The sequence below is a fragment of the Pyrgilauda ruficollis genome, unplaced genomic scaffold (genome assembly GCF_017590135.1).
Source record: "Pyrgilauda ruficollis isolate IOZ18807 unplaced genomic scaffold, ASM1759013v1 scaffold18, whole genome shotgun sequence".
In the NCBI taxonomy this organism is placed as follows: domain Eukaryota; kingdom Metazoa; phylum Chordata; class Aves; order Passeriformes; family Passeridae; genus Pyrgilauda; species Pyrgilauda ruficollis.
The window spans coordinates 3,551,123-3,575,032 of record NW_024516984.1 but is presented as its reverse complement, the minus strand read 5'-3'; the positions used below and the strand labels follow the sequence as shown (position 1 = coordinate 3,575,032).

The window sequence follows — 23,910 nt, the reverse complement described above, 5'->3', positions numbered from 1 at the left end:
TGTCCTTTGCCCATGAATGAGTACCATAAACAACATGGAGGTATCTGAATGAGTGAAGAGTTTGCACTTATGAAGCTATTGATGCTGCTTCTGTTTGTATTTAATATCATTCAGAAGTACCATCAAATCTAGAAATACCAGTTTGTTTACCATATTTGGATGTGATCTGACTCTAAGAAATTGAGGAGAGATGAAGAATAGCATCTGGTTTTATTAGTTTCTAAAAACCTTCACAGTATGTGGTACCAGTATTGACAGAAAAGGGAGACAAGATTGCACTGGCACCTTTTCTACCCAAAATGTTAATGTCAATCATGAGTAATCAAATGGCTATAGTAGTTAACTAATCTGTTCTCTGTATTTGTATTGCTTGAAACGTATTTATAATGCTTCTGTTGTCACAGGATTTGTGAACATGTGCTTTAAGAACTGCTCCTACACATTCTGTACATGTAAGCAGGCCTCACTGGTGTGCGTAATTCCACCGTCTTCATCACAACTGTGGCAGGGAAGAGCAGCCTCACGGAGCATAGTTTGGATTTCTGTGAGAAGCCTGAACTGCTGCAGGCACTGAGCTGATGTGTATTGTGTTCTTCTGCTGTTGCTAACATGCCTTGCAGCTTCACCCGTGTGCACTGTTATCAATTGTACCATTTCTAGTATCCACCTTCCTCTCGGGGCTAGCTTTTGGCTTTGCCTGAGGCACTGCATTCTGCCATAAAGCCACAGGCACAAATTGTGAGTCTGATGCAGGTGGGAGAGAGAAAAGAAAGAGGCTGGAATCAACAAGCCCAAGTCAATGCCAGGCTCTCATTAGTTCCTTGGCTTGGGCTCAAGCCTGCAAGTACTGCTGAATGATCAAGGAAAATAGGCACTTAATTTTATGAGCACTGGACTTTCTATTTGTGGATGTTATGTCTGTGTGCTTAGCATGCACCACTTTTATCTACTGATAAGACAATGAAGATCCAAATAATTAAAAATCCCAGTCCCTTGGTGATGCTGGTAACTTAATTTCCCTGGTAAGAGCCCTGAGATCTTTTAGGAAGCCTACCATGCCAAATATTGTGTCATGTTTAATGCTGTACTTGTCCTTTATATGGTACTCCTGCTGACGTCAGTGGAAACTTGACTTGTGAGAGTACAGAAGAATCAGGCTGAATGGATTTTTTTCAATAGTAAAATTGAATGGAAGGAAACCTTCTGAAAGGTACCAAAATCTTATTCCTTCTTACAACATAAAGGGATGTTTTTTGCTTTGTTCTTCAAGGGTTCTTACTATTAAGTGTTTTTCTGGGGCCAGTTCTCATAAGAAACTTAATACAGTCCTTGAAAGAAACTTAATACACCCAAGGATAGCTCAGCTATTGCTTTGGGGGCATAAAATAAGCAGGATGGCTTCTGCTGCAGTGTTAGAAACAAAAAAGGTTTAATAAAAGGCAAAATAACAAACAGAAAAACTCGAGCCAGCCTTCTCAGGAAGGTGATTTTGAGAGATGTTAAACATTCTTACTAAAGCAGGTGCATTTTGATGATAAGAAGCATGGCTCATTTGGCTTGTTCAATAACATTAGGAAGTGTGTGCTGGATTGGCATGGCTAACAAATCAGCCATGGCATTGCCTTCTGCTAAAACACCTGGAAGAGAAGAATGTGAGCGAATATGCATTACAAAGTAAGGTTCTTGTAGAATGGAAAGAAGTAGCATTAACTTTTTAAGCAAACTGCATAACTGATCATTAGAAACTTCTTTCAGCAGAGATCCTTCTGCTCTCTCTACTACACCTGCAACATAAATTGAATCCGTTACTAAATTAAAAGGAAATGTGAATTTTGAAAAGACCCATACAACTGCTGCTAATTCTACAATCTGTGCAGAACCATCTACTTTTTCAATATCTGATTCCCAGTTTTTTGTCTCAGAATTTTGCCAAGCAATCACAGATTTTTTAGACTTCCCAGAGCCGTCTGTAGAAAATGTGATTGCCTCAAGGGGTGCATGGCTTCTCAAAGGCTTATGAATTAATTTTAAAGATGAACTTAATAGTTCATGTTTGGGACAACTGACTGAAATTTTTCCTGCAAAATTTTGGGTAAGGGCCACTGGCTGACCCAGATGGGTGTATTAGATGTCCATGTCAATTTTAAAGTGTTTTGTCCATCAACAGCTTTTGTTAAAATCCAGTTTCTAACCTCAACCCCCATTGTGAGAGAAGATCTCGTCCCCAGAGAACTATATCAGGGCCTACAATGAATGGTCTTGTGGTGGCAACACGACCTTCAGGTCCCTCAAAGGTGACTGAGTGTAAGCTTCGAAAGCTCTCACAGTGACCACCAATAACTGCCAGCTGATCCAGCGTCGGCACGATGGTCCAGTCCTGTGGCCGTTTCGATATCAAAGTGATGTCTGCTCCGGTATCTATCAGGCCAGTGAGGGTGATGGCTTTCCCGAGGTGCTTCAGGACACAGGTGAGTTGAGGCCGCCCGCGGCTGATGTGCCTGGTCCAAGCGATGACAGCTGTGTTGTTCTGTGACTCTGGTAGGAGAAAAGCTTGTGCTATGGTTAGTCCTTTGGGTAAAAAACATGGAGGGGCTGGACACAACGCTAACACTGTAATTTCTTGTCAACAAGTGACAGATAACACAGTTGGAATGACATAAAAACTTTCTGCATGCGATCTGTTCACTCCCACTGTTAAGAACTGACGTGGCTGTGGTTCAGGTCCTAGCTGTCCTGTGGATACTGTGTGAGCAATGGCACTGGTTAACATCACTGGCTGGGCTGTAGACAGCTCCAGTCTGGTACCTGGGGACATTGTGGTAAGAAGTCCTGCAAAGATGTGCTGCAGTTCTGAACTTGGTGGCCTGTGGTGGTCTGTGGCTTCTGGTACAGTGGTTCTTGTGTCATAGCACGCCACTGCGTCGTGCTCGGCTGCACGTTTCCTGGCAGATGGCATGGACAACCCGCTACTGGGTGAAAACTGTTAGTATTTTGACAGAGACCTCCAGTATCCACTGTTTCTTGGTAGTGGCCTTCTGCGGATCCTAGGACATCCCCTTTTAAAATGACTTCTCTGACCACACGAATAGCACGAGTCTCTTGTAAACTGCTGATTTTCAATTGCACCTTTGAATGCTACTAAAGCTTCTGCTAGGGCTTGTGTTTGCATTTCTACAGCTTTTTCTTGCTGCTTTAGGGTATTTTCTTGAGCTGTGGTGATGGCATTAGCCAGTACCTCTGCCTGTATGGCTGCTGCATGTTCAGGGGTACCCAGGCGGTTACAAGCATCCACTAGCTGTGTTAGGGTGGGCTCAGGATCTTGTGGCAAAGTACGTAATTTTTTTTTGCAGCTTGGGTTTGCATTAGACTCTCCTGATAGCTGATCTATAGTTACATTTGCAGTGGCTGGAGTTCCTGCATGACCTCTTAAAAGGTCATTTAACAAACGTTTCCATGCGAGTTCCCACAGAGAATACTTGGTTGGGGACAGTAGGGACGTACAAAGCTGCCTTAAATCATGAGGGGTGAATACATTTGCTGTAGAAGTGGCTTGCAAAAGACTTCTGAAATATGCAGAATCTCTACCATACAAATGAGAGGCTTTGCAGATCTCTTTTAACTCTGCAAAATTAATCTGCTGCCAATGTGCTCTTGGTGCAGCACCTGCTGTGTACTTCACAGGAAAAACTTCTAGCTTTGATGCAATTTCCCGCTCTCCCTCCTGAACTGCATCCTTTCTTATCCTCTGCTAGGTATCTGTGACTCCTTGTCCATTAAACTCTTCCTCAGAATCTTTGGAATAACACTGTGGAGTATAGCAATAATTTGTTTTTTGTTCTGGCAAGCTGTCTGATATGGATGCCACCATCTTGGATGGGGTCGCTTCCGGGACATCACATCCAGTTCCCACGCTGGGCAGGGAGGGGGCGTGCCGTCCCGGGGTGTGGGCAGGGAGCAGGGGCAGGGACACCGACCGGGCTCGGCCCACAAAAGGGGGGCAGGGAGGGGGCATGCCGTCTGGGGGGTGTGGGCAGGGAGCAGGGGCAGGGACACCGACCGGGCTCGGCCCACAAAAGGGGAGCGTCCCTCCTCTGATGGGCAGGAGCTCAGCAAGGAGTCACTCAGGGAATTTTGGGAAGCCGAGGAGGATGGTGAGCCACGCCCACGAAGGGCTGCGCTGGCCACATGGCCATCATGGTGTCTGCCATGTGTTCCAGTGCTCTCAGAGTGGATGCAATCAGCTTGGCTTTTTCCGATTTTACTGCCAAAACTCACCAATTTAGTGCGTCTCAGGGGATTTTTCAGAGGAGATCGGAAGGACTTAGCTATGGTAGGGGTCCTAAGAGATGTGATTTGCAGACAAACCTGGCCAGGGCTGGTCTGCTCCCCCTTCTCCGAGGATGGGGGTGGGGAAGGCGGGGCGGCTGGCCTGGCCACCTCCCTGCCGGTCCTCCGGGGTTTCTGGTTCTCAGATGGGTTAAGGGAAAGCTTTCGGATCCCCTCAGAATTTCTTTTCCTCCTGTCCTCCCGGTCCTGCTGCTGGTGCCTGCATTCTGCCCTGTCCCTGTTTGGGCACCACATATTAAGTGTTTTTCTCGGGCCAGTTCTCAGCCCTCTTTCGAGGGCTCTCATAAGCCCTCGAAAGAATACACCCAAGGATAGCTCAGCTGTTGCTTTGGGGGCATAAAATAAGCAGGATGGCTTCTGCTGCAGTGTTAGAAACAAAAATGTGTAACATGCATTTCCATTTGTTGTTCTACATCACATGCCACAGCCATTTCTAAAAACTTCTGTGTATACAGTTTTGCTATCACATTTCCATTTTGTGGTTGCTAAACCATACTGAAGCATGCAAATGTGAGGACACACACTGTGTTAATCACTAATAAGCTTTAAATATTTTCTGCTTATACGTGAAAGGGTCTGAGAAATGCCTGTAATTTTTGTAAGCAATTTCCAGCTGGTTATGTTTGCTGTTACCAATAGTACTCATTACACAAATAGACTTTTCTCCCTCTTACAAATACAAACAAAACACAAAGATTTTACAATGCTGAATGTAAATGATGAAGTCATTCTGGTGTTGTTATTCTAGATTTACAATGACCTCACTGAAAACAGAACCTAGACCCCTGTGGTTAAACCACAACAATATTAAAACCAGATTTTAATAAACCATCTTAATAAGACAATGGGGTTAAGTTACAATGTCATTTCCATACCGAAAACTGCTCAGAGCAGAAAAAGACAGACACAGCCTTCCAACAGGACCATCTGCAAGCTCACTCGGGCAGGAGCTGCCCCTCGGGGCCAGCCCCCCCACCGCAGCGCCGGGCCGAGGGAAGCGGCGCGGAACGGAACGGAGCCGCCGCTGGAAGCGCTGCCAAGGTCCGATCCCTCCTGTCCTGCCACAGAACACCGGAGCGTTGCGCAATAGGAAAACATCTAAAATATGTATTGCAGAGTTTCGTTCTCGCTAATCCAGCCTCGAGAGCGGCGGCTGAGCTGCACTCACAGTTAAGTGTGTAATGCCTCAGTGATAAGAATTACACGTAAACGCAGCTCGACCTGCAGCTCCTCCGGAGGCGATCAGGGAAAACGCACTACGGAGCAATCACCGGTGACGTCCCCGTTCTTCTGAAGCCCCACCACAGCACCCCTCCGCAACTCCGCCGATCTCCGCCTCCAAAACCTGGCACCTATGACAAGCCCCGGCTGCCGAACTGCGCTGCCCGGCTGCCCTCTTCCCTCTTTTCCCTTCGCTCCCGGCAGGGAGCAGCACCCGACCGCCCTGCCGCGCCGCGCACCCGCACGTACACACAGTCACAGACACACACACAGACCGAGGGACACACGGACGCACAGCCGCTCCTTCTCTCACACCGCACTGTCGCATCTGCCGCCCGCCCCGCACCGGCTCCCGGCGCGCTGCTCGGCCCGGCCGCCGGCTCCTCCCAAGGTCACTGCGCCTCACGGCGCCCCGCAGCGCAGCGGCCGCAGGTGCGCGATGCGCGGACGGAGGGCGGGAGGGCGGCGGGAGCGCGGAGGGGGCGGAGGGGGCGAAGGGGCCGGCAGCCCCGGCACCCCAGCCCTGCCTGCGGCCGCTCCGAACGCCTCGCACCGCCCGCCCGCCTGCCTGCTGGGGGCGCTCTGCACCGGCCCGGGCATAGCTCCGCGGCCGATGGCGGATTATACGGGACCGCTCTCTCCGCCCCCAGCGGAGTTTCCCTCCGCCCTCGCCCGCACTCCCCACCCCTCCTCTGGCCGCAGAGAAGGGCATGGAGTTGGCGGGAGCCTATAAAAGCTCCTGAGAGCGCGCTGGGGCCACGGTGCTGTGACAGCCTCCACGGGTAGAGCAGGGCCGCCCACCATGTCCCACCACTGGGGATACGGCAGCCACGACGGTGAGTTCCCGGCGGGGCAGGACACCTGCCGGCAGGTCCCCGGGAGCCGCGCCCGGAACGTGCCCGCTGCTGCTCCGCGGAGCCCTTGCCTGGAGCGGCAGTGAGCTCGGTGGCGCTTTCTTCTCGTAACCTTGAAATGCACCTGCGCCCGGGCAGCCTCTCCGGCGCTCCGCACGCTGTGCCGGAGCATCTCCCGCTTCCCTGCTGACATTCCTTTACTTCGGGAAGGGAACGCGGGCGCTACTCCACGGGACGGGGTGTCCCCGAGGACTCCGGTACAACCCCCGCCTCACCGCCGGGGCTGTGCGGCTGCCTCGGTGCCCAGGTGGGATCTCCGCTCGCCCCTGCTGCCGCTACCGCCAGCCCGCACAGGTGGTACGCAGTTAAAGGCTATGCTGGTGTTCGAACATCCCGATTTCCAGAGCGAGGGTTATCGCTTTTATCCCCCGAACTTTGTGTCTTTTTCCACTGAGTTGCTTTCCGCTGTCTTACAGGACCCGCTCACTGGCATGAGCACTTTCCCATCGCCAATGGAGAGCGCCAGTCCCCCATTGACATCTGCCGCAAGTCCGCCAAGTACGACTCCTCTCTGAAGCCTCTTAGCTTCAGTTACGATGCCAGCACGGCCAGAAACATCGTCAACAACGGGCACTCCTTCAACGTGGAGTTTGATGATTCTTCTGATAAGTCAGGTGAGACCTCACCTTCGTGTGCAGGAGGGGAATGGCAGAAATTGCTACTAAAACTTACTAAAATATATACTAAACCCATAAGAGTTTTTTAAGGATGAAAACATACCAAAATATTCTGGCTTCTGTAAGGTGAGGATTCAGCAAACAGGAAACTGAGATCCTGTTGGAAGAAAACTAAGGCTCTCTAGGCAGCTAAACTTCAGTGAGGTGAATTGGTTTATTTTTGTATAATCAGAAGGATCTGGATAAGGGCTTGGCTGTGGAAAGAAAAAAAATAGTATTTGACAGGAATAATTTTAGGCATAGGTTATCATAAGTTATTGATCAAATGGTTAAAAGAAGAGGCAAAATACATTGTAGGAAAAAGATGGCCTTAGAATAGCAAAGGATTACAGTTAACTTGAAGTGGAAATAGTTTCTTTGGTTATCAAAATATTATTTCATATTTTTGAAGCCAATATGCTCCCAGGTTAGTACAGAAACAGAGGAGTTATTAGGAAATACCTCTTTGTTCTTTTGTAAGTCAAAAAAGCATTATCCCTGGCATTTCTTGATGCTGGGCTTTCTGGATGAAGTGTCTGACATGTTCCTAAAAAGTTGCTAGCAGGCAGTCAGGTCCACAGTCCCTTGGTGTTCATTGTGCTCTGTGGTGAAATTAAGCGTGGAATCCTGCAAAACCTTAGTAATCCTCGCTGAAAGGAACGGCCTTTCTGATGGGCAGGCTGAATCCAAGCTGTCCTTGCAACAAGGGTTCTGTATGTTGTCTTTGATTTTAGTTTTTCATATGGCTGCATTTGCAGAAGTCATCACCCTGCCACAATGAATGTGCCTTTATTTTTTAATTTGGACAACAAAAACAATCCTGTTGTAAGTCACTGCCTTCTCTATACACTGCCTGATTTAATTTGCTTGAGCAAGTGTCCTATTTTTCCTAAGTGTTTTGTTGGGCATGTCATTTAAGGAATGGTGCTGAAACCAAATGATCTGTGCCTGCTAAAAATACAAGGTTTTTGTAACTAATGTAACACAGCGGTATAGCAGACATTCAGCAGCGCTCTAAGAATTTGACTTTGTATTTTAACTATCATTTTTATGCTGGACAATATTAAGTGGTCACAGCTAATATAAGTGTTAACAGTTGTATAAATACATATAGGTCCATATGTAATTTACAAAAAGTGTCAATGTTGATATTTGTACATTTTAAAAAGGAGAGGAAAAAGGTATTCTGAACTCTGTTTATTTTTTTGAAATACTGGGAAGCTAAAGGAGCTGCATCGTGTTCAATTTAACTGTGTCATGGAGAATAAGGTAAATGATCCAGAGTACTAAAAAAATATTTTCTTACCAGATACATGCAAGTCTACTCTTGCTGCCATCCTGCTCTCATTGTGCCCAAAGGAACCAGGTTCAGGTCTCCACAGTATTAAAAACTATTGTGTTCACTTGGTGTGTACCTAAGTCTGGAAAGAACTGTGAAAATCAGGTTGTGAGGAAAAAATGGCAGGAACATAAAATAATTTAAAGAAATGTCTGCAGGAAGAATGATCTTTATGAGAAGTCAGTGCAGAACCAGAACATCTGTGACAGGGATCCTTTGACAAATATGCAGTGACACAGCTTTCAGAGTGGGAGGATAGGAGATGCAAGTAGAAATATTCTCAGTATCTCTATTAGTGAAGCAAAAAATTATTATTCTTTAGAAACAAAAACCACTAAACAGATTTCTGTGAAGCTGGGTAAGGGTGGATCATTCACTACTAGACTTCCTATTGAAATTTACAGTGCATAGAATCTACCTGGCAGCACACTTAATGGCTTCATTTGTATGCGGTTAACTAGGTAACCTACTTTCCTTACACAAAATAGAGCTGTCTTTGACTTGTATCTGCTTGATTCTGAATTTGAGACTCAAATGTGCATACCCAGTTCTTGCTTAGACATCACACAACAATCACAGGGAGAAGCTGTGTGAGGTTATGTGATGTGCTGGTATGTTTTACAGAAGACAATGGAATAATACCTTGTAAATACTTCCCACAGGCTGTATTGCTTGTCTCTATGAGCTGTCCCATATGTGGTAATGAATTATCTGTAGTAGTAGGCGCAAAGTGAAGTAATAAGATTATTGTTTGTGAATAGTCTTCAAGATGAGTAACTGCACGCAAAGTAGATCCATTTCATTAAGAACCGTCAGCCTCAGAACTAATGACACTGAAGCAAACTGAACAGCTGTTCTAGGTCTTAGTGTCTGATTGATCACTCTTGCTCTTCTGAGTACACAAAATGCAATTTAAAATATAATAAATAAAATATAATAATAATATAATAAATAATACAATAAAAATATACAATTGTAATAGAAAAAAAAACAAGCAGGTAGTAATAGCGTAATAAAAATAGGTATTTTCTATTTTGTATGCTTGGAGTCTTTTGGAATGCTGTCTTGGGTTTGTATGTAGAAAGTGAACTCTGAACTTCCCCATTCAGTTGTTACTTAGTCTTTGCCTTCAGTTCTTGCATTGCTTTCTTAATTTTCATGTCCACTGTCTTTTAATAGTAGTGGAACATAAAGTATTTGTAGCTATTCATCTTAAAAATTTTCTAATTTCAAAAATTTCTTATTCATTTTGACAGCAAGAAGGCATTATGATAAAAGTGTTGCTAGAAATAAAACTTTGAATTCTGGTTCATCCACTCTTGTGATGGAACCAGACCCTACATGTATGAGTGAAGAAGTGATGATGATAATTCTTAAAATAAGATGTGTTACTGTAATACAGGAAATTTACAGCAAAGGAGTCTCATTAAAGGTACTTCTTTTATCATATTAAACGTTGCATATTCCAGTCTTCTGTAAGGACTTGTCTATCACTTCCCTCACTTTAAAAGACAGAAGTATACAGCGACCTCTCAGAGCCATAAAACCACAGGATGTGACTCTGCTCAAAAAACCCTCAAGAGCCTGAAAGATTTTGTAACATGCATAAAGTGTGTTCTCTGTGTGAGTTTTCCCAGAGAGTCTTTGAGAATTTATCTAAGTTCTGAAATTCAAGTGAGACATGTGCACAACAGTTGACTCTGTATTTTCTGATCAAGTGTTTGATGAGCTTGTAAAAGAAGTCAATCAGACATGAATTTATTCTATAACAAGAATGTTAAAATATCATATTTTAGCTGTAGAACCTGACAGAAGTGAATTGCAGCTATGGTGTCAAACTCTAGAGACTTGATAAAATGTGCTGGTCATTTATGCATGTGGCTAAGTCTCTTAATTGTTTCCTTCGCCTTGCTGCTGAGCTAAAGTATTGAAATTCAAGTCGTGTCCCAAGTAAATCAGACATTTTTGCAAATAGTAAGTCATAGTAGAAATTAAAAATTATGAGAAGACCTTGAAAATGAAAATACTGTATTCACCTTGATGATAGCTCCCCTTGAGAGTCTTTCAGTAGTTGTAATCCAATATATTATCTGATTCTTCCTATAATTGTAAGTATTAATGCACACACTTCAGCTGTCTTGAATTATGACTCACTGTAAATAAATTAATCTATTTTGTCACAGTGGTTATTGAAGAGCCAGTGCATTAGCACTGCTCACTTGGCAGTGAATTTCTTTGAAAACAGTGCAACTCTTACTCTTCTCCTACAATTTCACCTCAGCTGGTAAATGGAAGAAGAAACATGTAGGTCTGCTGTCTTTAAGGGACAACTCTTAATCAAAGTCACTGCTACTGGTCTATTTTTAGGCTTCCCAGATCTAAAGATACAATATTAACCATGCCAGAATAATATTGCATGTCATCAGTGTAGGGTCATGCATTGAAGGTCCACATTGCTTAAGCAATGAATGTGTTGATCCTTTGGAATCAGAAATCAGAGAACTGTTTGATTATAGATTTGGGGGACTGTATTCAGACACCTGCTTATGTCACAAGTAATGTTGTGCATGGCTTGACTAAAAAGTCAGAGGTTTCAAGGGCGTGTGATCTTTAAGTCATTTTTCCTGCGAATTGGGATCACCAGAAGCTGCAAAGTCTGTATAAACAAGTAACTTGAATAGTTCCACTATTTCCAGGAACTGGAAAGGAAGATGAGAAGGCATGAGATTAGTCCTGAACGTTTCAGGTCTTCGTGTCTTTACAGAAAAGTGTCCTTCTTCATTTTCACTGGGGTGGGGTTGGTTTGTTGTTTTTGGTTTTGGTGTTTTGTTTTGTTTTGTTTTTTGTTTCTTTTGTTATGTTAACATGCAATGCTGAGTAGAAATTTGACTTGGATTGTGAATTTAACAATCATGGAAACTTAACTGCCTTCCCTTTTACTAATCCCTCCTCTAGAGGTGCTTTTAATGCAAAACCAGGAGAAACTAGTCAGCTCTTATCAGCTGGGGCCACTTGGAAAAGTTTATTTTTAAGCCGTAATGAAGCTGTGTGCCAGATGTCACGATTACCACTCTTCTCAGCTGATAATTTGTTTATTTACTTACAGGCATGAGGGACTGCTGCATACTTAGAGGCAATGCTCACACCTTGAGTTTGCTAGTCCTTCATTAGATCTGAGTGTAGTATGAACACTGTCCAGTACACAATTTTCAGTTCAGTGAGCAGCCACTGCATTAGTATTTAAGTATTATTATTAGAAATTAAATCAGTTGATTCTTTCAAGATAATTTTTAATACTTCCAGCTTGGTTCTTAAAGTTGTTGTAAGCCTTTGTAGTGTGAAATGTGAGGGCTGAAGGCTGGTCAGAGACTCAGTACAGCATCTTATGATTCTCAGAGAATTTCTGTTTGAGACTACATGAGAAATAAGCTCTACTGGTCCCAGGGAGTTGGAGGAATGTTAAGAACCTAAATAACTTTGTATCCTGAAGCAGGTCAGAGTCTTCCTGGCTGCTGCCCAGTCTGGATGAAATAGTTCAACTGAGGTGAATTGGAACCACTGACCTGCTGCAGATACGCATGTCTTCAGACTTGCTGTGTTTTGGCAGCTTTTTCATTCTGGTCTATCTGTGTGGAACATCCTTGTAGCCTTATCAGGGTAATTTTCTAGCAAGGTCAGAAGTAGGTTTGTTTTGGGTTTTTTCCTTATGATATACTTTTTTTTTTTTTCCTCATAGTGAAACCCATTACAGATATTTTCTGCAAATATGAGCCCTACAGTCAGATGCTTCAGTGCTGTCTTGCTCTTGTTGCTTGTCATGATACAATGTCCTAGGAGGAATGTCTGAAAGAGGTAACATAAAGAAGGAAACATCTCACAAAATGTGATTCTCTGTACTCCACATTTCACAGAAGTGACAGCTCACCCTAACTGAACTCTAGTCTGTCAGATGGGAAGCCCATCCTTGCATAAGAACACAAGGCTAATTCCTGAGCATCCTCATAAGAGCCTTTTTCATGTCATTAATAGTACATGGTGCTCAAGTAGGTTTTTTTTCTTGCCTCAAGTAATGCTTCATCTGCTTTGTCTCTTCGTCCTATTTTCCATTGTACAGATGTCTGTGTATGCACAAAAGCTCACCAAATATTAGCAGTAATGTATGTACTATGCATATGTTTACATAAATATATGCCTAGAGTGTTATTTACACATCGCATCTACTGCAGACTGATACAAAATCATGGTTTTCTTTGTGCTAAAGCAGTGTGTGTGTGTGTGAGAGGGCTGTTCTTAAAGGTAGATGCTTGAAATATCCTGCTGCTGGGTTTTTGTTTGGTGGAATCTCAATTAGAATTAATTCTCCAAGTTTGGAGCTTTTGGACATCTACTGTACTCTAGTGGACCCATTATTTCAGCTGCTGGAAGGAGCTTTGTAGTCAGTGATTCTCATTTGAAGAACATTTTCTCATTCTGCATTTTCTCAGATTAACAAACTTTACAGTAGTATTTTTTCTTGTCACGCTAATTTGTATGACAGGAAGGGATTCAGTCAAACTCATTAAACAGTCTTGTAGTTCCTCCATTTTGATTAATCTTTTGACATGTTTATTGGCTTTATGAGATGTATTAGTCTTCTGCTCTGTATAAAGAGAACATTCCATAGGAGTTAACTAAATAACAGGAATTCCCACAGTATTCCTGCAAAAATTTAGATGTGGATGCTGCCGCTTCCTGAAAAAAGGTATGAAGTGGTCCACAGTATTTTTTTACAAGGCTGTTCTGTTTTACACTGTTTACACTATAACTGTTCATGCAGTTTCCTTTAAATAGAGCAGTGAAAGTGTGTAGCCTCAGTAAACAGCTGTACCAGATGCAGCAAAACACCCTTTGATTTCTGTATGTTTTCAGACTCCCAAGAAAGTGTAATGGAGTCAAATCAACTCCACCTTCTGTATCCCACAGTTGGTGTAAGTCACATAAGTAGAAGAGTTTGTGTGCTTATTTGACTTCCTGAATTTGTGCTGCTAATGCTTCTGTTCACCTAATTTAGACCATGTTACGAAATGATTTAACAGTGAAATATAATTACTGGATGTTGCTAGTATAACTTTTCCAGTAAAGGGTAGAAGATAGAATGGTAATGGAAAAAAATTACCATTTCTTAGTCTAAGGAAAGTAGCTCCAAATTTGTCTAATAAGTATCTAATAGTGGAAAAGAAGAAAGGGCACTGTCAAACTGTCACCTCTTGGGTATAACACATGACCAGGTTATGATGTAAACTGTCTTGAGTAAACGGAATCTGTGAGAAAATATTTTTTCAGCTCATCTTGTGCTGTCTTCAGGCAGTGTTGCATCTGAAGCTGTGCTATAAAACAGAAAGGGTCACAGCTACATATGTATTTTCAGGATGGTTTCCACTAGTCCTGATTTCAAAAGTAAGGGAGCTAATGATGAAGTGCTCCAATATGGATCAGAACTTCCCCATTCTTTTTAAAAAAGGGATGGAAAGGTTGGACTTTTTTTCAATGTGGTCTCGAGTTGATATTCCTGTCAGATGGAACAAGGACAGGGAAGTTGCTGGCATCAATGTGAACTGCTGGATTCTCTGTGAGCTTTTATATTGCAAAAGCTGGTAGGATTTATTTATGGTTTAGAAAGCTTATTCTGAAGAAAAAACCAGTTCTATCATTCCTACTTTACCTTTCAAGTTTAGTTTTATTTTCTTGGAAAGACTGAGAAGTCTTAAAAATAAAATAACTGCTTAACATAGGCTAGAACAAGAGGGCCATTCTGTAATTAAGCCTGCTGGATTTGTATTCATTCACACTAATCTAATTATTACTTTCTTTGAATGCTCTGCTGTGAGTCAAAATAAGCTAGTGCTGGATTTGAGAACCACAGAATGAGAAAAGTAAGCAAAAAGTGCAAAGAGATTTTTCTGCATCTTTTGGGGTTTTGAGACTATAGCAAACTTTGTGTGGAGAAATAACACTGCAAGTGAACTCAAGAACATTGCATGGTTCTGCTTTTCAGCATGCTTTCCATTGATTAATAATGGCAGATTAACCTGTGCTGTGCTAGTGCTTTCTGAGGTCAAGGAGCAGTGGAGCCTCAGTCCATTTGTACCTGCAACAACCAGCAAGACCGTGAGCTAAAGGAACTGAAACATTGCAACTCCATGGCATCATTTTAAAATGAAACACAAGATTGTGTGCATTAAATGGTTTTGCATCTGTAAAGACACAGCAACCAGTTGCTTCATTTCCAAAGGAACTGATGCCCTTCCACAGCTGCTGTTCTGAAAAAAGTACTCAGATTTGTAGTCCTGTGCTTGAAACAGTTATGCTTCTTGGCAACTAGCACATGCAGAAATGTAAAAGTAAAATAAGTTCCTACTTGATTACTTTAAGTAGACATTCTTCTTTGGATCACATAGCTTGGGAATAGGTAGGGCAAGTCCTGGTCTCTTGCCTACAGTATTGGAAATTACATATGTTGCAGTGGAACATCTATTCATGTTTTTCAAATAAAAATACATGTTGGGAGACTTCAAAATATATTTACCAAAGGAGCTCTAGGCAAATGCTAGATTTGTCCACTGAACCCAAATTTTGCATGCATAGGGAACACTGGTGGAAACGAATGTATATTTTAGAAATCTTACTTAATTTTCATGTGTTGCAAATTTTTTGTGAAATCTTTCTAACCTTATTGTTTATGTCCATGGCTGGTGTTGTCCATGCTTGTATATAATGGAACATTTTCAAACCTGCAGCCACCTTTTCCAATCAGCACTTGATGTATGTTTTCACACATGCACGTATTGTGCTAGTGTCTAGACTAACTGCAGACTGAGAAGAAAGCATCTTTACTCCACAGAATCATTTTCTGGCACATACACAGAGCACACTTACATGTAATATCTTATGTCAGCACTCTTCTGTCACTTTATTGTATATATATATTTATAGAGAGAAATTGGTCTCTTAAAATATCTAACACTTGAAATTACTTATTGTTTTTAAATTTTTAAATATTAACAACTTAAAGATTTAATTTTGAATTTGGATTGGAGATGCTTGGTGGAAAAAAAAAGGAAAAAAACTCCAACCAAACCACAAACTGGTGTGAAACCTTTCTCTGACAACTTAGATAAATAGCTCTATTTAATGGAACTATTTGTTATTATTCTGTGCTTTATGCTGCACTGGAGGAGACATTGTCTGTGCCCTCAGCATTTTGCAATGGTAGGGCTTGATCCTGCATATCATAATGGCGATTGGTCACAGTTGGAGTAGAAGGGTAAAACTAACAAGCAGAATAAGGGAGCTTGCCCTTGTGTAATTCCAAGTGTGGCTGGGAACTTCACTCAGAGCAGTCCGATAGCACGAGTAATGCCAGATAATGGAGAGCATAAATAAACAACTCATTTCTAAAAAGTCCATCTATGTAGGCATTGCCATTTTTACAACAATGGGAAGGACAAGAGATTTGAATTCACATCTCTGCGCTGTCTTGTCCTGTGCCTAGCACTTTACCTTGCTGCAAGGAGGCTAACCCATGGCTAACAGGTGTTCAGGTTTAAATTGGAACCAAAAACATTTTACTCAATCCAATCTGCCCCAGGATTTGCAGGATTAAGGCCTAAATGGATGAAGTGTCTAAAATGAAAGGACAGACTGCATTAGTACATCGAAGATAATTTGGTCTTCAATGTACTTCCTAAGAATGATTCTATGTGGGCCTCTTACAAAGGGTTTTTAAAATCTATTTGGTGACAGAAAAGTTACATCTTCCCTCATCACTTGTAATACTAGCATGCCTGTTAAATTGCTGATGAGATGCTCACTGTAAAGTCACTTATGTTTTTATGCATTTATTATCAATATTTGTGTATTGCAGTAATGTACCATTGAGGATGATCTGGAGTAGCATGGCAGCATGCAATGAACTGTAAATCACATAAAAGACTTGAGATAGCTGTTTCAGTTTGAAGGGAGACTTGATAACAAAAATTATGTGATTTGCTAATTAAGGCTCTTTTATTTTGCAGTGGTGCAAGGAGGAGCACTGGATGGAGTCTACAGGCTGGTGCAGTTTCACATTCACTGGGGATCCTGTGATGGCCAGGGATCTGAGCACACTGTGGATGGTGTGAAATATGATGCAGAGGTAGACATGCTTTACCTTTTCCAGTCTTCTTTGCATAATGAGGGTTTTTTTTAAAGTATTCCACCACAGTACCGCTTTCACTACAGATCTTCATAGGAGAGGGTTACCATAGACAATTTTGGTATGATGGTATGCCTTAGAATATAGTCCTTGCAAGAGCAGGACATTAGATTTGTAATTTTTCTCAGCTACTTCATGAGAAGTAGCTGAGAAACAGAAAATCCCACATTAATAATACCTGTTTTTTCCCCTGCTTTCTCAGTGACTCTTGGAAATTTTGAAAAAAAGAGAATTGCAGCACATCTGTACACATACATCCCCTTCTCCTAGCTTCAGTTTTTAACATCAGAGATATTTATAAAAGCAGTAGAATAATTTTGGGGCAGATATTTTCATATTTTGGTAGCAAAGAATCAAGGGGAGTTATGAAGAGGTCAGACAGTGAAGTGCAATCTTACTGTCTGGCACTCTTTGTGATACCCTTGAGACTCTGGATGTCCCTCAGTCCACTTTAGACTCCATATTGCAGTCTGTTACAGAAACTGAGTGACTTTATGCCTTGCATCCCACCTTTCCTCATCCCTTGTTTAGAAATCTACCTCTGGTTTCTGTGACTGACTTCTAAAATATATTCATAAATACACATTTGTGGAACATACCTGTGATTTGCATTGACAGATAAAAGAAATTGCCCCACAAATTCATTGGCTCTGCTGCTTGTTCATGAGGGAAGTAGCTTTTATCTTACCTGAGAAACTTTCAATTACCTTCTGTCTTTCACAGTACCATAATTACTTGTTCAGCTTGATTTGCAGATGTGGGAAAACAGCCTGATGAACTTAAATTAGAAATAACTTGGAAATTAAAAAGAAAGTAACATCCTGGCTAACATGACCTGGAGATCAATTTCATATTCTTTTTCATGTCTTTCCAGTAAAGGGCAGGACTCTTTTTTTTAAAAAACCCTTCCAAATTGTGAGTCAAATCTGTAGTTAATGTGTCTTCTCTGCTTCTTCTGACACTAGCAATATATGTCAGTGTGGTAAGAGCTCCAGGATATATAGCATTAAAATACTACATCGAAATCCTGTGGGCTGTATGTGGGAAAAACTTATGCTGAAGATAACAGGAGTTTCACCACATGAAAAGCAGAATGATACAGCCACAGCTTGCCTTTAAAACTCACCAGGGACTAGGAGTGAGGAGCAAAATGAGACACATTACAGAAATCTCTTTGAATAAATGAAACTTTAAAGTAGATAAATAATTCAACAAATTCTTAACTGTACACAAAAGTTTTCAAACCTCACCAGTAAAACACCATCTTGCTCTTAATAAATTACTTCCCTGCCTCTTCATTTGTGAAGTATTCTATATGGAATATAATCTTCACAGTGCTTCTTTGTTTTCTTGCTCCTAGCTCCATATTGTTCACTGGAATGTAAAATATGGTAAATTTGCTGAAGCTGTGAAGCATCCTGATGGTTTAGCTGTGGTGGGCATCTTCATGAAGGTTTGTTAAGCTTTTTTATTATTTGTCCAGCAAATTCACTGTGTTGTGGGGAGAGCCTAAGAGCAGTAAATAGAGAATAAGGCAGCATTGTGGTGTACCACCCAAATCCATAGCAAACCAGGTGGTGCTCCAAATTCTTACCTTCCTTTATCTATAACAACTGTACACTGGCCATGGAGTATGACTGCCATCTATCACTGTGGCAGCCCTGTAGCAGCATTCTTGCCTTCATCAAGACAGTGATGCTACCTTAAATCTTAGCAGTGAAAGGTGGTGTGTATAACTGAACAAGTTGTGTGAATCTGCAGTGTGACCAGCCTAAATAAACCTATTTTCCTTTTCTTGTCATTGTTAAATGCCAGAGTGTTTTGTGTTAGTTGAATTCTCTTGACAGCTAGCTGGAGGAGGTGTCTGCTCCAGCAGTACGTAGTATTCCATCCTGGCCTCACTGAGGGTGACTATTTTATTAGGAGGGTGACTTCCATAAAAGAAGAACAACTTAGGTCCAAAAATAAATCCACGCATTGTAAATGAAAATAGCTTCATTGTGTGCAATGTCCTTGGCTGACCCGTTTGTGCTCACTGTCAACTGGCATGATTTTACAGAGCCTGTTTAAGTCACTTATGCTGTAATACTCCTATTCTGTAATGAAATGGGGCTGGAAAAAAAGTTTCCTTGAGAACTGTAACAGAAAACTAAAGGTGTCATGAGAATGCATGGTGATTTTTACTTTCATGTGGTTTGTGTTGCAGGTGGGAAATGCCAAGCCTGAGATGCAGAAGGTTGTGGATGCTCTGAGCTCCATTCAAACCAAGGTAATACTTGCTGTCTGTGTTGATGGACACCCATCACAACTGTGCTATGTTATCTTCTTTGGAAAGTAGATTTTTTTACTTCTTCCCTGCCTTCTGCATATATGAAAGTAAAACAAACTTGCTCCTATAATTCTAAAAGCAAAACAGATTGGAATGAAGTTGAGGTAGAGAGCATGGAGTACTAGAAACAGTGATTATTTCTTATCTACGTTTCTCTGTCTTTTAATTTTATTTAAACCTATAGGATAGGATTCATCTTCCTAATCTAAACTACATTCCTAGATGTCCTTTCTAGTCTGTGGTAACAGATGGAAAAGGCATTTCCCCTCATCTGTGCACCTGTGGGTTAAATTTCCTTTTTCCAAGAGGGCATGCTTCTTGTGGCTATTTCTAGAGAGAGTTCAGATAAACAGTTTGATCAGGATATATCATTTAGGGGAAAAAAAATCTTCCTGTATCTTAAATATTGTGTGCAGTGTGTGTGTGATTTTAGTGTGCTGAGTAATGAGAAACTGAAAGTACTTAGTAATTAGGTACCTTCATAGTGGGTAAAGGCCAATGAGAAAATGTGGACAGGAAAGGTAAAAAATGAGACTATGCTGTCATCTTTCTCATCAGGCTGCGTTTGTGGTAAAGGTATAATGCTGCTTACTGCAATGGACTCTCCAACAGGTCTCACAGGTTCTGCGTTTCCAATGCAATCAGTGTACATGACATCTGAAATCTCATTGTTTTTCAGACAAGGTTAAATCTTATCTCTAAGATCAAAGAGCATAAATGCAGCATTATCTTGAAAATCTTGTAAGAATATATTGCTTGTTGCTGAGAGTATTTAATCCCAAAGGTACTATAGTTGGCATGCAACACTTGATGCCAAATTCCATTTCTGCCTTCCTACAAACATGGAGCTTTCCTAGGAGACTTCACTACTGCAATCCTAGTGTGTGTGTGTTCTTTCCCTGACATCAGCCCATTTGCTTACTTTATTGTAGGGAAAGCAAGCTTCCTTTACAAATTTTGACCCCACTGGACTCCTTCCTGCATGCAGAGACTACTGGACATACCCTGGCTCACTGACAACTCCACCACTGCTTGAATGTGTGATCTGGCACGTTCTGAAGGAGCCCATCACTGTGAGCCCTGAGCAGGTAGGTTTCCAATGGATAGTGCCACTAGATGTGTACTGAAGTTGCACTGATGGCTTCAGTTCAGCCCACCAGGTGATCTATGAAGTGGCAGTGTTAGTGCAGAGCTGTGCAGAGCTAGCATCACATGTCAAAAATACCTATCTGAAGTGGTAATCCTCTTCTGACAGGACTCTGCTTCTGCCTGTGGGTATAGTTTGCTGTAGAATGTAAGGCTGTCTTCTATTTGTGCACTCCAGGGAAGATGGGGGGGAAGTTTAAAAAATTATCCGATATTTTCCGGATACGTGGTTAGAGCTGTCATGTGGTAAAAATCTAGAAAATTGAGGCATGCATGAAAGGACCGTTTGCACATGCAGAGTTAGTCCAGCATGTATTGTGAGCATCAGCAGGTTTGCTGTACATCCAATTACCTCTCCGGGTGTGCTTGCCCTGAAAAGGCCAGGTTTACAAAGCACCTGGGAACCTGCATCCACAGTCTCACACTGTAGAGCTCTAGTTAGTCTGTTGATTTTCCAGCATTTCCAGGACACTTAGCTCTTTTTGCAAGTTCTGTTTGTCACAGAACAGACTGGGAAATCCTACGCAGTTTTGTGATGATTCTAACAAAACTCCCATTGTTTGGAAGAGGCAAATTTTGCAGATTCCAGAAGACTGCTGCCTAAGAAAATACTCTGTTGACCAGCCTGAGAAGGATAGTCTTCCTAGAAGGAAGAAGCTTATGCAGATTAAATCACTCTTGGCCCCAGCTTTCTCTGCCATCCATTAATGAAATTACGTACAGGCAAGATTCCATTTTTGGGTTCAGATTTGTGTGCTTGAGGGATATAAATAGAATCTAGAGCCTATAAATACAAACCAGGCCTGAAGGGCTTTAGTTTAACCTTCAAATTCCTAAGTATCTTTTATTGATGGTAGACATGCTAACAACCTGCACCTAATTCTAGGGGGTTTCGGATATGAAAGAAAATGCAGCTGAGGTGTTTTAGAAGTTAACATAATAAAAGATAGAATATGTGATAAGCAAGAACTATTGGAAGTAATAACTATAGCAGTGATCGATTGTCATTAGTAAACTGCAAGGGAGCATTAAAGTTGACACTACTCCACACTTTCCTATTACTGTTGATAATCCAAAGTTTGCAAATAGGGTTTTATTATGGTTTTTTGCAAATATGGTTTTATTATAAGGCAGGAGCATACCCATCAAAATAGTGGTTTTTTTTTTCTACTATACCTACTCCAACCACCTACAAGTGGAAAAAGTTACCACTTATTTCTCCCTTACGCATCCCTCCATGTTATTGTCAATATTTCCACACTGTGTGGCGGTTTGCTTTTTCATTCCCATACTGACCAAAACAAGAAACCATATATAAGAGTATTGATTCAAGGTTTAAGGTGGATAGGTTTTCAGAAGCTGAAAAGAAGCTGAATATAACAGCAGGGTGTATAGCAAGCCTGCTATCACTTACTGTGACACAGTAGTTCCTGGCAGAGGTTGAGCTCTGAACTTTCTTCTGGTTGGTCCTGAAGGTGAAGTCCAGCGGACACAGGTTACTGCTGAGGCCATTTTTCCTTGAATGTGGAAAAACCTGGTCTATAACCTGGGGTGGATTATTATTTTGGCCCAATCTTTTTGTGAGTTTTGGAGATTCCTATTTAGACATGAAGGTCCTTTTTTTACATCAGGTTGTGCAAGCACCAATTGTACTTTAGGAACAAGTACCATAACTATACAGTATGCTCCTATAGATGTGAAGCTGTTTTCGCCTCTCACAGCATTTGAAAATCAGGATAACTTGAATTCATTCAACAGCTTTATTTTGACCCAAGGGTAAAGCCATTTTTAATTGTGATTATTTCAAGTGTACTTAAAAAAAACAGAAAAAACTGTAGAACTTCCAGAGGATTCTGAAAGGATTTCAGTTCATATCTGGATCAAGGACAAACAGCTCTTTGCTTGTGGAGTTCAGAAAATGTGTGTCTATGTCCTTGTTTTTTGTGGTTTCACAGTTGCTCTTGCCAGGCTATTTTGTGGACAGGAGAGGCTATGTCGAGGCTGGAAATGGTGTGAATGAAATGCAGATGTGTGGGTTCTGATGCCATCTCTAGACTACTAGTACTGGCAAAACTTCAGGTTGGAGCTCTGGTTCAGGCCCAAGACATGTAGTTTCAATAAGTCCTGCTGAAATGAGAGAATGCATTTGAGGATATCTCTGCCTTTTCCCACAGATGTGCAAACTCCGTGGCCTTTGCTTCAATGCTGAGAATGAGCCCGTGTGCCATATGGTGGACAACTGGCGCCCGTGTCAGCCCTTGAAGAGCAGAGAAGTCAGAGCCTCCTTCCAGTAACCTCAGTGCTGCAAGTGTTAGGAATTGCTGTGTTTGTGAGGAGCCCCTTTTGCTAAGCCCAAATCTCAAACTTTGCCATGTGTGCCCAGGCAACATCTTGTCTCCCAGATCCATTCCTTCTTTTGCTCTGCATCTGAAATGCCAGCTATTGAAATGTGAAAGGCTCTTGGCCGAATGGGGAAGGGTTCTTAAGGTGTGGGGTTGGGGGAGGCAGGGGGTGGGTGGCTGTGTGCATTTTGGTGACTATTACTGCGACTGACGCTTTGGTATGACAGTAAGTTGGCCACTTGGGAGAGGATATGGTGGTAGCAAAATAAGCCATTTTAAGAAACCTCATCTACTGGTGTGATAGTACACGTAACTAACGATAACTTGAAGCTTTGTAAGAAGCACAGGAATACAGAATCTAGCTATAATTTAGTGAAAAAAGGTATTTTGAGAAAGTTAAGCAAAATGAATATTTAGAATTAGACTTGTTAGATTTTAAGAAACTGACATGTAAATATTTTTGAGACTATTTTGCATTTTTACCCATGCTGTCAACAGCCTTAGTTATGTCTTAATGGTAGTGTTGGGTTTTTTAATTCAAAATGTTCTAAATTAAATGTTATCTTTAAAATTTGTTATTACCATAGAAATAATTCAAACTATCTTTTCATTGAAATAATATATGTTCTAATTTAAAAAGGAAAATAATATTGTATTTTAGATAACTTCTCTAATAAATCTATACTTCTATTTTTGCTTCCCTGCTGTTGTTTTAATTCTGGTAAGGAGTCACTAATCTGTTTACATGGTTGCATAGTAAACACAGTTACTAAACATATACCTTGGGAATTGGCTTCAGTGACACTGAACGTGTATGCAAGACTATATGGATATGTTAAGAAATTTTCTCTAAGTAGTTATCTTCTCTCTGATAGCAGAAGGAAGTGTTAATTTTGAGCAATCACTACAAATTATCATCAAAATTGAATGTATAATGAAAGATGCCCTCACAAAAGTTTTGAACAAAATTCTACTGAAGAATGGGCTCATTAGACTTTATTGCTAGTTTTTAAATTAATTTATAATGAGTTTGCTACCCCATCAGGAATCACTTTGTAATTTATAAGGTATCAGTTGGGCAGGCTGTGTTCTGAAGCACCTGGATCTTGAAATGTGTGTGATGGAAATGAAGATATCTTGAAATGCATACAAAGAGCTTCAGAAAGAAGTGTCAAATCACAACCTTTGAAAAGCTTCCACATGTAAAATGCCCACCATCTTACCCTCATAAAAAAAAAAACAAACCCAACAAAACCAAAATATGGATTTTAAAACTCTAAACCTATACCTTGATAACTATGTAACCTGAATACAAGGCAGTAAGACTGCTTAAGGAGTTGTAATCTCATTGGTACATGAACAGCTGAAAAATTATCCAGGCTG

The 23,910-nt window shown here is 41.5% G+C and overlaps 2 protein-coding genes across 6 annotated transcripts; one reads left to right on the top strand and one right to left on the bottom strand.

Moving 5' to 3' along the window:
- Positions 1-2,106: 2,106 nt before the first annotated feature.
- Positions 2,107-6,280, bottom strand: LOC121351976 (translation initiation factor IF-2-like). 5 transcript variants are annotated; one of them, XR_005954866.1, is made up of 4 exons: positions 5,844-6,035; positions 5,551-5,699; positions 5,223-5,445; positions 2,107-2,535 (listed from the first exon to the last, which is right to left on the bottom strand). XR_005954866.1 is itself a non-coding variant. In XM_041464475.1 (3 exons), exons 1-3 carry the CDS (start codon positions 6,278-6,280, stop codon positions 2,322-2,324), a joined length of 834 nt encoding a protein of 277 aa, XP_041320409.1. In that variant the 3' UTR covers positions 2,109-2,321. The 5 variants fall into 5 exon arrangements, 1 of the variants encoding a protein (XP_041320409.1); XR_005954865.1 differs by having other exon boundaries at positions 2,108-2,535; positions 5,223-5,405; positions 5,516-5,699; XR_005954863.1 differs by having other exon boundaries at positions 2,109-2,535; positions 5,569-5,699.
- On the top strand, positions 6,186-23,217 carry LOC121351977 (carbonic anhydrase 2). The gene is made up of 7 exons (XM_041464476.1): positions 6,186-6,404; positions 6,899-7,096; positions 16,532-16,650; positions 18,071-18,163; positions 18,917-18,979; positions 19,972-20,127; positions 22,360-23,217. Exons 1-7 carry the CDS (start codon positions 6,371-6,373, stop codon positions 22,477-22,479), a joined length of 783 nt encoding a protein of 260 aa, XP_041320410.1. The 5' UTR covers positions 6,186-6,370; the 3' UTR covers positions 22,480-23,217.
- Positions 23,218-23,910: the final 693 nt, after the last annotated feature.